Source organism: Anabrus simplex, chromosome 1 (genome assembly GCF_040414725.1).
Source record: "Anabrus simplex isolate iqAnaSimp1 chromosome 1, ASM4041472v1, whole genome shotgun sequence".
NCBI lineage: Eukaryota > Metazoa > Arthropoda > Insecta > Orthoptera > Tettigoniidae > Anabrus > Anabrus simplex.
In genome coordinates, this window is record NC_090265.1 from 720940783 (window position 1) to 720957838 (window position 17056).

General features: G+C 41.3%; 1 protein-coding gene across 1 annotated transcript in view; it reads right to left on the reverse strand.

Moving 5' to 3' along the window:
• Nucleotides 1–10063: 10063 nt before the first annotated feature.
• LOC136872509 (cell adhesion molecule 2) overlaps nucleotides 10064–17056 on the reverse strand; it is a 140863-nt gene continuing 133870 nt past the window's right edge. Inside the window, exon 6 of the mRNA XM_068230841.1 lies at nucleotides 10064–13274. Coding sequence (XP_068086942.1) covers nucleotides 13192–13274 — 83 coding nt within the window. The 3' untranslated portion in view covers nucleotides 10064–13191. The remainder of the gene's footprint in view (nucleotides 13275–17056) is intronic.

A 17056-nucleotide genomic window follows, 5' to 3' on the forward strand; every position in this document is an offset into this window, starting at 1 on the left:
CCCGCTGTAAGTAATTAGATTTTAATATCCTCTGTGGGTGGGGGTGGTAGAATAACACCCACGGTATCCCCTGCTGGTCTTAAGAGGCGACTAAAGGGGGCCCAAAGGTTTTGAAATCTGGAGCATGGTTTGGCGACCACGGTGCCCTTATCTTAGTCCTGGGATTGCTTGGACTTCTTTCTGCCGGGCTCCTCAATTTCAACTGTCCTGTCCGACGTCCCTTGATCAACTCTTGTTCTTTCCCGAATCCGACGGTATTACATGATGAAACGGTAACACCCTACGAGCATTCACGTTTCATTCTTTTATTAAGAGAAGCTCGCTAACACCCGGCCGTAAGCCTTTAAAACTTGCGCCGAGCGCACAGGCATAATGGGAACTGCGAGCAAGTTCGCGACGTTCCAGAACACCGGCCAAGGACAAGCGACGTCACGCAGAAGGTTCATTCGTGTTCCATTGCTGCATGAACGAAATATAAGCGAGTCGCCAGCCTGGGGTAAGGCAGAAGGTAAGCAGAGAGCCTGCAGTAAAGCAGAGAGAGTGTGCGGTATGCGACGGCAGTGTGCTGAAGGCAGAGAGTGGAGTGAGTCGGCAGTAAGCCGTGAGTCAGCGAGTGTGTGCAAGTAAGCACGTCGCGACATAATTCGTCTCTCGGTCCGGCTGTATATTTGAATTCGTTTAAAGACTGTGTTCTCGCCAGCTTGAATTCATTTAAAGACTGTGTTCTTACATAAACTGTGCCAGCTTTGAATTCGTTTAAAGACTGTGTTCTTGCATTAATTGTGTCAGCTTTGAATTCGTTTAAAGACTGTGTTCTCGCCAGCTTGAATTCATTTAAAGACTGTGTTCTTACATAAACTGTGCCAGCTTTGAATTCGTTTAAAGACTGTGTTCTTGCATTAATTATGTCAGCTTTGAATTCGTTTAAAGACTGTGTTCTCGCCAGCTTGAATTCATTTAAAGACTGTGTTCTCACATAAACTGTGCCAGCTTTATTTCATTTAAAGACTGTGTTCTTGCATTAACTGTGCCAGCATTGATTTCGTTCAAAGACTGTGTGAAAGCAGCGGTAGTATTTCTAGCCAGCCTCAATTTCATTTAAAGACTATGTCTATCCGTTGAACTGTGTTGCATTATGATCTTAAGTGCCAGTGTTAATCTGAAAATCACGACGTACGGGAATTTGGACTATCATTTATTTCAACAAATGTATTATGCTGGTGGAGTACAGTGCAGAGACTGTACTCGATAAATTTAATTTTCTTTATGAAGTGCTTGATCACCGCACCTCGGAAGGTTCTAGATTGTTTCATTTGCGTATTATTCCAAATACGAACTGTGACTCTAACTTTATCCTTGCTGCTGTGGGAACTATTTCGGCGTGCTTCGCCATAGGGAAGTGTCACACCAGTACCCCATGACGTCAAATGTGGAAGCTCCACATTTCCCCGTTCCTGCCTCTGGTTCGAGTCATCAACACTAATACAAACACCAACGACGGAAGACAACGCCGACGCCGACCGCAAGACGACGCAGCCGCCGCGGGACAACGTCCTCTTCACGCCCTCAGGGACAAATCTACAATTCAGCTATAAAAGGTGACATAATTATTTGCCTATTTATTGAATAAACTGAAGGATCCACTTAATCATGAATTTTTCTTTCACTACCCTTCTCTCTTACTCTCTTAGCATGGGCCGTACACGCCTTGTCGTTCCTCATGCTCTCCGATAAACTGAAGTACGGGCGTTCCTGTTACAATATGGAGGTTTAGGGAGACTTTCATTTTCACGCCCTTCGTGGCCCTTATCTTCCCTTGGCCACTTGCATATTTTCTCTCTGATTAATGTTATATAGAGCACGGTTGCATAGTTGTACTTCCTCTCAAAACAATAATCACTACCCCCACGTAGCTTTTTATATCAGGAAATCACTTTCACGGAATTATAAATAAAGGGTACAGACATCTGCATAAGGTTATGAGTATGGCCCGGATGTTTATGAACTAAAAATGTTAAAAAATATGCAAGCATTTATAACCTAAAAATATATTAAAATATGACAATAAATATGACTTAAGCGTTTTTGGAAACATTTTCGAAGTCTTCAAAATCTTGCCGCTGGTTAAATTAATATGATATTGAAAACATACTTTTAAAATCTAGAACATTCAATAATAATCATACATGAGTAATGATATTAATTATATTATTATATTTTGAATATATTTAATTACTCAATCCAGAGGCAACTCAGACTCTGTACAGAATGAAATAAATGTCACATTTTGATGGGCGATCAGAAAGTATTACAATAGAAAACTACATATATTTTAAAGTTTTCTAATGGGTACGATCTTCTACTTTCACGCAACACTGGCTTGTAACGGGAAAAAGACCGCTCAAAATCGCAGGATGTTATTGGGGCATATTTGAAATAACTTACGTCAAATACACTGACTGACAGAGCAAATGCAACACCAAGAAGGAGTGGTTCGAAAGGGATGAAAGTTGGGGAAAAAACAGAGACGGCACGGACGAATAATTGATGTTTATTTCAAACCGATATGCAGGTTACACAATGCGCACGGCATCGACTCAGTAGGATGTAGCACCACCGCGAGCGGCGATGCACGCAGAAACACGTCGAGGTACAGAGTCAATAAGAGTGCGGATGGTGTCCTGAGGGATGGTTCTCCATTCTCTGTCAACCATTTGCCACAGTTGGTCGTCCGTACGAGGCTGGGACAGAGTTTGCAAACGGCGTCCAATGAGATCCCACACGTTTTCGATTGGTGAGAGATCCGGAGAGTACGCTGGCCACGGAAGCATCTGTACACCTCGTAGAGCCTGTTGGGAGATGCGAGCAGTGTGTGGGCGGGCATTATCCTGCTGAAACAGAGCATTGGGCAGCCCCTGAAGGTACGGGAGTGCCACCGGCCGCAGCACATGTTGCACGTAGCGGTGGGCATTTAACGTGCCTTGAATACGCACTAGAGGTGACGTGGAATCATACGCAATAGCGCCCCAAACCATGATGCCGCGTTGTCTAGCGGTAGGGCGCTCCACAGTTACTGCCGGATTTGACCTTTCTCCACGCCGACGCCACACTCGTCTGCGGTGACTATCACTGACAGAACAGAAGCGTGACTCATCGGAGAACACAACGTTCCGCCATACCCTCATCCAAGTCGCTCTAGCCTGGCACCATGCCAGGCGTGCACGTCTATGCTGTGGAGTCAATGGTAGTCTTCTGAGCGGACGCCGGGAGTGCAGGCCTCCTTCAACCATTCGATGGGAAATTGTTCTGGTCGATATTGGAACAGCCAGGGTGTCTTGCACATGCTGAAGAATGGCGATTGACGTGGCGTGCGGGGCTGCCACCGCTTGGCGGCGGATGCGCCGATCCTCGCGTGCTGACGTCACTCGGGCTGCGCCTGTACCCCTCGCACGTGCCACATGTCCCTGCGCCAACCATCTTCGCCACAGGCGCTGCACCGTGGACACATCCCTATGGGTATCGGCTGCGATTTGACGAAGCGACCAACTTGCCCTTCTCAGCCCGATCACCATACCCCTCGTAAAGTCGTCTGTCTGCTGGAAATGCCTCCGTTGACGGCGGCCTGGCATTCTTAGCTATACACGTGTCCTGTGGCACACGACAACACGTTCTACAATGACTGTCGGCTGAGAAATCACGGTACGAAGTGGGCCATTCACCAACGCCGTGTCCCATTTATCGTTCGCTACGTGCGCAGCACAGCGGCGCATTTCACATCATGAGCATACCTCAGTGACGTCAGTCTACCCTGCAATTGGCATAAAGTTCTGACCACTCCTTCTTGGTGTTGCATTTGCTCAGTCAGTGTAATTAGAGTTCAGCTTTCTGTCGTTTTCTACGCATCTGTACCTTTCTATACAGCTTACGCTCTTAATTAACATAAATATATATTATCAAGAAAGATAGTGTAAGAAATTAGAGACAACAATTACGAGATGTGAAAAATCCGTCTTTGAGACGACTGAAAGCAGGTACGCGAAAATGGAATAAAAAGATAAACATATTACAAAAACACGAAAATGCACGGGAAAATATGACTATAATATGAAACATTACCGGAAAATGACAAAAAAAGAGCCAAAATATGACTTTATATGAACCGTGAAAATTGTATAATTTTAGTCATCGTAGATAAAATCATCCTTGAACTCTATCTTACATGGAAATAATACAAATAAATACAAATAATAACAAATAACTTTAGTGTAATAATAAAAATAACAATAATAACAATAAGATGTCAAGAACATATTTCAAAATAGAGATGTGATTACGTGCATTGCCTTTATTTAAATGATCTATTACATCTCGTGATGAACCAACCCAAGCACTGTCCACTATCATGACTGACACTCCATCCTTACACCACGGAGGACAGAGTTCTGCTGGCTGTAAACCTGCTTGAAGTTCAAATGTTAGACATAAGATAACAGTACAGCATAGAGACGTGATGATACACCCCATTTCCACTGATATCTCACTTTTCAAACATTTGTTGGTTACATCCTCATTCCGGGAGGTCTTCAATTCAAGAACTGGAAAAATTATTCCCCTCTACCAAAAAACTGAACAGCTCGATTTGTTCTGGGTGTTTTCCAATAAAAAGGTATCTTCTTCTTCTTTTGCTACCGCTTTTCCCACACCTATGGGGTCACGGGTGCGAACTGTGTTGCACATGTGTATTGGCCCTGTTTTACGGTCGGATGCCCTTCCTGATGCCAACCTTATATGGAGGGATGTAATCACTATTGCATGTTTCTTTAGTGGTTGGTAGTATAATGTGTTGTCTGACTATGAAGAGGAAAATGTTGGGACAAACACAAACACCCAGTCCCCGGGCCGAAACAATTAATCAGAGGTGATTAAAATCTCTGACCCAGCCGGGAATCGAACCCGAGACCCTCTGAACCAAAGGCCTCAACGCTGACCATTTCGGATAATTCCGACAAAATAGTAGTGATACGAAAATGTTGCTAACATTTGCCACGGAAGACTTAAAAGAAAGGACACGAGCTGCTCGCCCAAATGGTATGTTCCGAGCTGTCAGCTGACAGACGGCGTGGAATGACTTTAGAAGACGATACGTGTGAGTGGTGTTCTTAAAGGTCGGGAAGGTAAAAATTCGAAATCAAGAAGACAAATTGGGGAAAATATTAGTACATAGGAAGAGGACACATGGTTCGGAATAATTTACTAAGGGAGATATTCGATAAATTTGAAATTTTTTAGAAATAATTAAATAAACGTCTAAGTAGACAACTGATTGGTTATCTGCCATCTCGCCGACAGTCCTAAATGCAGATGATTGATTGATTGATTGATTGATTGATTGATTGATTGATTGATTGATTGATTGATTGATTGATTGATTGATTGATTGATTGATTGATTGATTGATTGATTGATTGATTGATTGATTGATTGATTGATTGATTGATTGATTGATTGATTGATTGATTGATTGATTGATTGATTGATTGATTGATTGATTGATTGATTGATTGATTGATTGATTGATTGATTGATTGATTGATTGATTGATTGATTGATTGATTGATTGATTGATTGATTGATTGATTGATTGATTGATTGATTGATTGATTGATTGATTGATTGATTGATTGATTGATTGATTGATTGATTGATTCGGCTGTGTTTTCTTCCTGATCACCTACCGAATCAGCTGTAAAGTTTTTGGCACAGATGAGTTTATGTTTTAGTTTCTTGTTAAGCAGGAAGCCCTATTTTCCGGTGCTAATGTAACTTTAAATGCTTTCACTATTATAACTTATATAACACTGTAACATGCCTGCAAAAAAGTACTCACTATTAAACAAATAATGTTATGTTTCGTTCTACAAGAAAAATCTCAGATTGTATCAAGTTACCTTATATTATGCACGCCCATAAATAATTGAGAGTCGGTGATATTATAAACAACAAATAATTATTGTAGTATTCGTCAACTTCAGGATATTATTTATCAATAAAAAGAATGTCTTACAAGATGCACTTTAATTCAATTCGATACTTTTATTTCATCAAATTCATTAACTTGCTATTACTCCCTAATACACAAAATTACATCATAACATGAAGAAGCAACGTTTCCCCTCCCGTCTTCACGGAACAGAGGACACTGGCTGCAGGTATTGTTGAAGACAACGGGTGATTGATTAGCACAGTGCAGGAACAGTTCTATAATAAGGTGGCAGTTGAAGAATACTATTGTCATATGTTATTACTTGATCATAACATCACCGACTCTCCATCACTGACAATTTTACGCCACGTAAACAATACCGTACCTATATGCGGATGATTTAAAATAATTTGATAGAATATGAGAATGTTCTTGTAGAACGAAACATGTCATTCTTTGTTTAACAGTGCCTATTTTTCCTTTTACAGGCATTTATTTATTTCGTGTCAGAGTGTTGAGAAACTTAAAAATATAAATAAGGTATTATATACAAATAAAACAGAATACATTTTATGTCACAAAACATGTTTCACACAATGTTTGCCCAGAAATGGGCAACAGAAATTCCCTCTTCAGTGGCTTGAATCAAGTCTTGAAGTGTACAACGAACAGGGCAGGACTGACAGTCATACAGGTGTTGGGTAGTTTGTTGCTCCCCACAATCGCAGAAGTCTGACTGATCTTTCAGATAACCCCATTTTTTAAGGTTATCCTTGGATTTACCTACTCCACTCCTCAAACGATTAAGTGCCTTCCAGGTTGTCCATTCCAAATGATGACCAGGGGGTGGAGATTCAGAAGGCACCATCCAATCAGAAAGATGCTCCATTTTTGCTCGCCACATATCACAACGTGCTGTTCTTGCTGGTTTATCCAGAGCCTTGGAGACATTGAGGAAACTTTTCCTGGACTTCAGTCTTCTGGGTGGAGGTCGATGTCCAAATAACGGGTGGTTGCTTGTGAGATCCACCTTCGACCTCTCTTGCCTTGCAAACACTTCTCGCCGAATGTCTGGAGGAGAAATACCAGCCAAGCAGTAGAGTTTGTCAGTGGGAGTAGGTTTCAGACACCCAGTTACTATTCTACATGTTTCATTAAGGGCTGCATCCACCCGCTTCGTATGGGCTGACCTAAACCATACAGGACACGCATACTCAGCTGCAGAAAAACTCAGAGCAAGAGCTGAGGTTCTTAACAAAGTTGGATGGGCTCCCCATTTGCTTGAGCCAAGTTTACGGAGGATGTTATTTCGGGCTGAGACTTTCTGTCCAGAATTAACACAGTGTTTCTTGTATGTTAAGGTCCGGTCTAAAGTGACACCCAGGTACCTAGGTGTAAAACAATGCTCCAGTTGCTTACCCTCCCACGTCACGCACAGCTGTCTAGTAGCTTCTCGATTTCGAAGATGAAATGCACACACCTGGGTCTTAGTCGGGTTTTGCAGTAGCCGGTTCTTCTGATAGTACACTGAAAGTTCCTTAAGTGCATTTGAGAGCTGCATTTCAGTGGTTTGAAAGTCGACGCACTGGACAGCTAAAGCCAGGTCATCGGCATAAATGAAGCTTCTTGTATAGGAAGGCCTTGGCTGGTCATTTGTGTAGATGTTAAAGAGGATTGGCGAGAGGACGCTGCCCTGAGGAAGTCCGTTCCGTTGGTCCCTCCACCTACTGCACTTTCCTTGAAACTCAACAAAGAACCGGCGATTCTGCAGGAGAGTTTCAACAATCTTCGAGAAACCATAGTCTCTGGTGAAGTTATAGAGCTTGGTGATCAAAGTTCTATGGTGTACTGTGTCGTATGCTGCTGTAAGGTCCACAAATACCACACCTGTGATTTTACGTCTTTCAAACCCATCCTCTATGTGATGAGTTAAATTGAGCACCTGTGAAGTACAATTCCTTCCAGATCTAAAGCCCGCCTGTTCTGGAATAAGAAGGTGATCTACTTTAGATGTGAGGCGCTCAAGTAGGATCCTCTAAAATATCTTATATAGGTGACAAAGTAATGATATTTGCCTGTAGCTCTTAGGATCTAATGGATCCTTACCTGGCTTCAAAATAGCTATCACTCTAGACTTCCTCCATACGTTAGGTATCTGTTTACTCTGCAGGCAATTGTTTAGAAAATCAACAACCCATTTCCTTGCTCTGGAACCAAAATGTTTTATTTGTTCCACTCTCATATCATCCAGACCTGTAGCCTTGCCATTTTTGGATTTGTTTATGGCTTTCTCTAATTCCACTAGGGTGATATTATTAGTGAGGTCGCTAGACTCCTTATCTATTTGGCGTTCTATTTTAACTCTATTCATATAACCCCCTATTTTTCCATTGAGCAAAAGTTGATGAGCAATGGCATCTGGGGACAAATTGACGTGTACAGGGGCTTTTGTGAAGTCATTATTAAGCCTCTTTAAAAGTCGCCAGGCTTTCTGACTACTTTTAGACATGTCCAGCTCTTCGAGGGTAGATATCCAACGATTTCGTTTATCTTCTGCTAACATTGTTGTCAACTCTAGACCTTTCTGCACAGTCTCTTCGCCAAAGGGATTCGTCTCAAATAGATCAATGTATTCAGCCATCAGAGCTGAGGAATGTTGATTGAGTCCAGGAACATAATTCATTCGACAACCTCTGGGAATTGACTGTCTGGAGCTCTTGTTCACTGCATCTACAAACAGATCGTAGTCAGTCATAGAAATACCTATATCAGATACAGCATCTTCCAGATATGCAGTAAACTTGTTCCAGTCTGCTTTCTTAAAATTATATCGCCTGCGGAAAGGTACGCTCATAGGACGTACCGCAGCAAATACCTGACACATGATGGGTCTATGCTGTGTGTGTGGTATTGGGGTGCCGATGTTCTTTATACACTGCTGAGCAATTCCTTCGCTAACAAAGATTAGATCAGGGTTATAACCTCGTTGCCAACGCCCGCTGTTAAAAGAAGGAGGAAGTTTAACATCATGTAACAGTAGCATCTGGTGAGTCTCAGCCCATTCCAGCACAGCCTCTCCATCTTCATTCTCATGTTCATATCCCCAGACGTTGCTTTGGCTGTTAAAGTCACCAATTACAATGTGGACGGCTTGATTGTCGAAATTCCTTGGTTTCTGGAAATGGAATGCAGAATTTGGTGGTTTATATATAGAGGAAACAGTGCAATGATTTAACTCAACTGTAAGGAGTTCTACGTCAGCACAGTCAGATATATCAGTGGATAGGACTGCTATACCAGGTTTGACAAATATTGCACTTCCATGCTGTTGACTTGGTCTCTCTACCACTAAACGCATGCCAGAAATTCTTGGCCTGCTCTGATTATTGTCTCGATGGGTTTCTTGTACACAAAGGACATCACAGCCATGTTCCTTACATAAATACTGCAAGAGTTCTTCTTTTACAAGGGACATTCCTTCGATGTTTATAGACATAATCGACAGGCATGTTATGGTGTTATATATATATATATATATATATATATATATATATATATATATATATAGTATTATTATTATTATTATTATATTTACAAAACGTTTCTCAGTCGAAGGTTGCCACAATGGACGAAGCATAACGAAACAAATTAAATAATTTTGGTTTACAATAATTTAGTTGATTACATTATTTTCGTAAGCTATAACAGGTGGCAATGATTTCTCAGTAATGAAATTGGACCTCGTAAAGCTAACACAGGCATAGTTTGTAGTTTTGGAGCCTCTCTTCCAAACATTCACAAAGGATCGATAAATAGTCCCTCGAGATCCTATCATTAACCCTATCACTTTAATGTCGTTAACGTGTTTTGGACAGACTGAAACTCTTTGAAGTTACATAGAAGAGAGACTCACGCTGTTTATACCAGCACAATCAGTTTGGCATAGTACCGGATGATGCTGATTGTCTTCTATCAAATGATGGGGGAGATAATCTGTACTGGTACACATGTTGAGTTTCGGGACCGGTCAATGGACTGAAAATTATACATGAAGAGAAAATATTCAAACACCATGAATTTTATTTGTTCACTCACAAATTACAATGGATCCACAAACAAGTTGTATGACACTTAATTTGAAACACACATGTGTTGTTACTGCATACGTTCACCTTTAATCTTATCAGCACCGCTCCTCCCTCTGAACACACCTCCACTTTCAAAATAGAGTAACTTACTGTATATAAATTCGAAACACTCACACACACTGAAGACATGCTTCCTCTCTGGTCGGAGCTCTTGCACAACACCGTGTTTTAAGAAAACACCCTAAGGTGTCTTCAACTATTGAGTATGACAAATGTTACAAGTATCAAAATCACTTGGTTCAAAACACTCATTAACATATGAGGGGAACGCAGGGACAGCCTTATACTGTAGTATTCAAGCACATAAAACAGTAAGAATTACTTATGATTCCGCGCAAAAGACTACTAACGCTTTCGTGGCCAGTGGGTAATATAAATCCCTCTAACTTTCTTTCTGCTATTGGGGTATTGGGTGACCCGATTCCCACGTTTGGTTTGTGCTGCTACCTGGAGTGGATATCAAAACATCTAGAATAAAATCTGCTCTTTTATATTTAGAGTTTCTTGAGACTTTGAGATGTGGTGCTGGAGGAGGTTGGACAGAGAGATTGACCAACGAGGAAGGGTGAGTTCAAGCAGGTGAGAGGAGGAATCTGCCGAAAACAATTGCCAAGAGAAGGAATGGTATTGTGGTACTGTCCGCGATTTTAAATTGCGGCCTTGGGTGGAGCAAGTCAACCTAGCTCCCAGTGGCGGGCCATATCACCGAGTTACGTTTCAGTGCTCTTGCCACTTGAGGCAACCAATCAGTGAGGAGTCAAGCGCGCATTGATCAGCCCTTTGCCACCACTCTGGCGTCACTTTGTGATTTCAGTGCAGGCCTCTCTGATAGTGCGAGAGGAACCCAGATCTCTCTGTTTTGAGATAACCTGAGGTTTCGACCTTCGCAAAGTATCTGATAGAGCTGGCCTTCCTATTTAAGGCAGGCCGAATGAGCTTGAGGTGGTTCAGACTGAACTCAGTCAGAGAGCTATTGCTGTCGAAGTGTGCTAATTGTGGACTGATGGAACAGTGCAGCTGATCGACGGGGGACGGTGTATGAAGACTGCCGTTACACTGTGCGCGCGTATTTTAACTGTGAAGTGTGCTAGGGCTGCTATTGTAGTACAATGACTACGGTGATTACAATGAACTGCCCTAGGGTCCGAGTGACAGTTGCAGAAGTGAACGCAGTGTAATTGTTTTAGCTCTTAAGTGTCTCAGCGAATAACTTGTGTGACTGAATAGAAATTAATATGAGGTAATAAATCTTAGAGTAAACGGTACCAGTTTTGTATTTATTTACCTGCAACCCGCATCACGTTACAGTATGGTTGGTCACCTATTGCGACATTCATGATGGTTCAGGGAAGAAAATGGAAAGACGTAAAGCGTGAGGAATATCAAGGCAGAAAGAGAATACAGTGAAGTGAAGAGCCTGGCCCTAGGAAGAAGTAATCTGGAAGCGCATCAACCAATGGGTTGAAAAGAAGAAGAAACTCTCTTTATGAACAGAACATCTGTATTGCCACAAGAAAACGTTGAACATTGTACATCTAATGGAAACAAATAATGTATACTCATATCTTATTGAGTGTATTTTAACCATTTTTTCTGGAAAACACGACGGACCTAGTTTAACTTTTTATAAACATTATCGGTCCTTCTCGTTGATGGAATGGATTTATCGTTGAATTTTATTTTAATCATTGAGATTTGTACAGATATCATCAGCGATGCTTGGACGATGCAGCCAAACAGAGGTTTGCCTGCCTAGTGCAGGGAATGAACAAGTTATTCCGTCATTATTTACTGAATTTATTTATTTATTTATTTATTTATTTATTTATTTATTTATTTATTTATTTATTTATTTATTTATTTATTAGTGCCTTATTCGATGGTGAAGTTAGGGCTCTAGGCCCTCTCTTTCATTTAACCACATTTTGTTTACAACCTAAAATAAAAGACTAAAATAATTGAAATAGTTAAAACTAAATACAATTAGAAATTAAAATAAATAACAAACAAAATTAATATTAAGAACTGACATAATTTGGGTTAATTTAAATATTTAAAGTAAACACCGCATAATTACGATAAACAAAGTTGAGTATGAGAAATTATGAAAGCTTAAATTAAAGAAAATTAGATTATTTACTTTAATGCTATTTGTTCGGGGTGTCGACCTATAGAGATCTTTTGCCCCTGAAAATTAGATTTTTCTTTGAGAGCAAATATGTAGTGCATGGTCCTAATGAGTTCTAAGAATGATATAAAATAGGAACATAATAACCTAATACTTCTTTTGCAAATATAATGGAATATTATTCCGTATGTCCTATTAATAAAATTTCCTTAAAACTATCCAACTAATCCCCAGGCATACCCTCATAGCCTGCACAAGGGTTATGATATGATATTTGCGTAAAACTTTAGAGGTACGCCTAGAATTTATGTTACTCTTGGTACATTACGGAAGAACGGGGTGGACGACACTCTCAATAACCAAGTTAGTTTGCATTCTAGCCTATCACTGCCCTGAAGTACAGCTCCGTGGCTAAATGATTAGCGTGCCAGCCTTTGGTTACAGGGGTCCCGGGTTTGATTCCCGGTAGGGTCGGAAATTGTGACCATCATTGGTTAATTTCGCTGGCACGTTGGCTGGGTGTATGTGTCGTCGCCATCATCATTTCAACCTCACCACGACGCGTAGGTCGCCTACGGGTGTCAAATCAAAAGAGCTGCACCTGGCTAGCCGAACATGGCCTCGGACACTCGCGGCACTAAAAGCCACACGCAATTTCCATTTCACACTGCCTTAAAAAAGGGAAGTCTAGTGATGATTTAATTTAAATGTGACAGAGTGTAATTAATTAACGCAGAGGGCAATGCCCTGCGTCCCCTGCAGCAGGCAGGCGAGTCTGTGCTTGTTTACATTGCCCGAACACCGCAGAAGATGTCTGTACGTGCAGCAAAGCACACACTTTACGTGGATATTCCTGTCACCAATACATGTCAGTCACTCAGAACATACAAACATTCAGCCATCATTTAAAAAAAAAACACTGACACTGTCGCTCACGCGGTGAACCACGTGACGAGTGACGTCATCAGGAGAGTCAGGAGTCCACAGGCAGTCTGGAGTGCGCCGCAACCTCGAACTGAAACAGAACAACATTCACTTGTTAATGCGTGTCACACAAATAGATTAGAAATTCATGACTCTTTTTTCTTTTTATGGCATTTTCCCCAATTTTTTATGTCCACAATTGACGGGCATTGGGCCAAGTTTTACGCCCCGATGACCTTTCCCATGTGAAGAGATGTATACACTAATGCGCATGTCTTTGCCAGTTCGTAAATGAAGAAGTGCTCACTAACGTTCAGTCTCCGATACCGGGGGATTAACCACACACGGTTGAAGTTCCCGGCAGTCGTGAATCGGCGCCTTCTGAAACGAAAACCATTAAGCTTACCACTTAGACAAAGCCCGCCTAAACTACAGGTATTGATGTAGTACTGCACAACTCCTAATAATTATGCACTTCATTTGTCGTCTTTTCTTCTAAATTTTTAGTTAATAAATATACCATATATTCTAAAATATATCAACCATCTCTTGCCATTCAATGTACCAATGCTTCGTAATGCATCAATAAAAGGGGGAGGGGTGTTTCTCTACGGCAACTGCGAAGCGGACAGCGCGGCGCAATGTAGTTGCAGCAGGGACGAGCTTAAGGCCACAACACACAGGCTGCTATGATAAGCTGCGCTAAGCCAAGCTAATTTTTACAGATCGCCAGGGAGGCAATTTTCATAGCTGTAGCTGGCTTCGCACATGCGCACGATCACAACACATCACCCAGAAAATATTATCTGCATTGCACGTGCTGCGCGGGTATAAATACTTCTTTCCTGAAAAGCGCAAACAAAATGCTGTTAGAAGCTCTGGTTTTCCCTAATTTCTACCATTGTACGCGATTTATAGAGATGCTGGGTGCAAGTTATTGAGCAGATTACAACGTGGTCATAACGAATGTGTCAGATACGTCTGTAACCTACGGTACTACGACCACTCCTTAACCGCCTAATTTGGCCCCGAGTAGAAATCCGTCACACTATCCCATATTCATAAAATCCTTCATTCTTCACAGCCATTTTCTCCTACTTCATATTTCAAGTACCTGTCTTCTTTTATTATAGAAACTACCGAGCTCGATAGCTGCAGTCGCTTAAGTGCGGCCAGTATCCAGTAATCGGGAGATAATGGGTTGGAGCCCCACTGTCGGCAGCCCTGAGGATGGTTTTCCGTGGTTTCCCATTTTCACACCAGGCAAATGCCGGGGCTGTACCTTAATTAAGGCCACGGCCACTTTCTTCCACTTCCCAGCCTTTTCCTATCCCATCGTCGCTGTATGACCTATCTGTGTCGGTGCGGGGTAAAGCCCCTAGCAAAGAAAAAATTATTAGAGAAACCACTTAAAATAGTTTATGTTGGGTCCACCCTGTCAATACACTTTTAATGCTTGAAAATTATTTTTCTGTCATACATGTTTCAGGAACAATATGCATTCCATTCATCAGTGAAGTCAAATATTCCATCCTTGTTTTACCTGCCCATAGAACGGCCATCTACCACAAATCATTCACAGTAATTGCCTGCCGTGAATGAAACCTCCTTCCCGAAAATATCAGAGGGTTAAGCGCTATTCGCACTTTCAAGGAAGCAGTTTGGAGACATTTTATGCACCAGTAAGGATCATCTGTAAACTTGATGCTGCTACTCACAATCATTCTATTGTCATGGATGTCCAGGTAGAATATTGGTCTAAAATTCTTGCCCGATTTGTTTTTCAATATTATCAAATTTTACGTGCTACCTCTTTTTTATATGTAGGATATTCGTTTTAAGAATTTATCCTTTTATTATATCTAATATATTTCATCTTAAACTAATCTCGATTTATTTCATCTTAAACTAATCTCGATTTATTTCATCTTAAACTAATCTCAATTTATTTCATCTTAAACTAATCTCCATTTATTTCATCTTAAACTAATTTCGATTTATTTTATCTTAAACTAATCTCAATTTATTTCATCTTAAACTAATCTCGATTTATTTCATCTTAAACTAATCACAATTTATTTATTCTTAAACTAATCTCGATTTATTTCATCTTAAACTAATCTCAATTTATTTCATCTTAAACTATTCTCAATTTATTTCATCTTAAACTAATCTCGATTTATTTCATTTTAATTTAAACTCACCACTCTTCATTCTTGTATTATTATTAATTTAATTTGTATTAAATCTAATTTTGTAAAGTAATACAATGTAATGTCCGCCTCTGTGGTGTAGTGGTTAGTGTGATTAGCTGCCACCCCCGGAGGCCCCGGGTTCGATTCCCGGCTCTACTACGAAATTGGAAAAGTGGTATGACGGCTGGTACGGGGTCCACTCAGCCTCCGGAGGACAAGTGAGTAGAGGTGGGTTCGATTCCCACCTCAGCCATCCTGGAAGTGGTTTTCCATGGTTTCTCACTTCTCCTCCAGGCAAATGCCGGGATGGTACCTAACTTAAGGCCACGGCCGCTTCCTTCCCTCTTCCTTGTCTCTCCCTTCCAATCTTCCCATCCCCCGCAAGGCCCCTGTTCAGCATAGCAGGTGAGGCCGCCTGGGCGAGGTACTGGTCATACTCCCCAGTTGTATCCCCCGACCCAATGTCTCACGCTTCAGGACACTGCCCTCGAGGAGGTAGAGGTGGTCTCCCTCGCTGAGCACGAGGGAAAAACCGACCCTGGAGGGTAAGCAGATTAAGAAAGAAATACAATGAGTGCCTGGTTAGATGGAATTAGCCTAATCTTGCCAGGTGAAATAAAACATTACTGAACTATACACTTTTGCCCAGCGTCTGGCAAACAGACGTTTTATGCTTGTGGCTTTCTTGAATTACCTCAGTACAGCAGCCATTCTATTGCTTAATTGCTTCTGTGCTTGTTCATTATCATGGGAGGAAGACCAAAGGATAAAACACTGCTTGACGAGGTACAAAAATATACTTGTCTGTCAAATTATTATTAACCATGAAGGATAACTGTTGGCAAGAAAAGAATGAAATTCTGGAAATTGATTGTACGTATCATTTATTGCTTTTACATACATTTTACTCCACATTCCATAACTTGGGCACGTCATGTTGATTTTTTAAATATAATCGTCACTAATAGAAATAGTTCATGAAACTGTTCCTGATTTACACGAAAGTATTTTTTTTAAATCTCCATCATTTCCATGCAATGCTTGAATCAGATGATGGGATTCACCATGAATTATTTTCCCTCCATTTTGACCTATGCAGCATCTCTTCGTCTTTCTGCTTCTTCCTCTTTCTTCGTGTTCCACGAAAGCGGACAATAAAATACGTCTCTTCTTCGATCAGTCCGCTGTCTTTATGCCTGGGATAATTTAGCTTGGCTTTTTATTGGTGACAAAGCACAGCATAGCTTCGCATTGCTTAGCATAGCGTAGCTTTCTGTGTGTGGCGGCCCTTAACCCTGTAGCGCGCTCGCCAGTGTTGGTCCTTGAATGTTGCACAGGACCAGCAAGCCCACTACCGAGAAACAATTCCAGATATCCCCGTTAGATTGCACCATTCTGTGGAGATGGCGCCCTGCCTTTTTCTCTCCTCTTGCATCGATTATATCCTTCCACGCCCCTAGGGTACGCCATACCGATCCATCCACAGGATTATCAACTTCTTCTCCTTCACCTTCTTCTCTTCAATCCAATTCTTCATACATGGTTTCTCTTCCGTTCCTTCCAATATTCTTTCATCCTTTCACTATGCTGTTTCTTTCAGTCCTCGGACCACTTCGCACCAGGCTTCTTGTTCAATCTTCCTTGGAATCCTTCTATACTTACTACCCTCTTTCTCTTA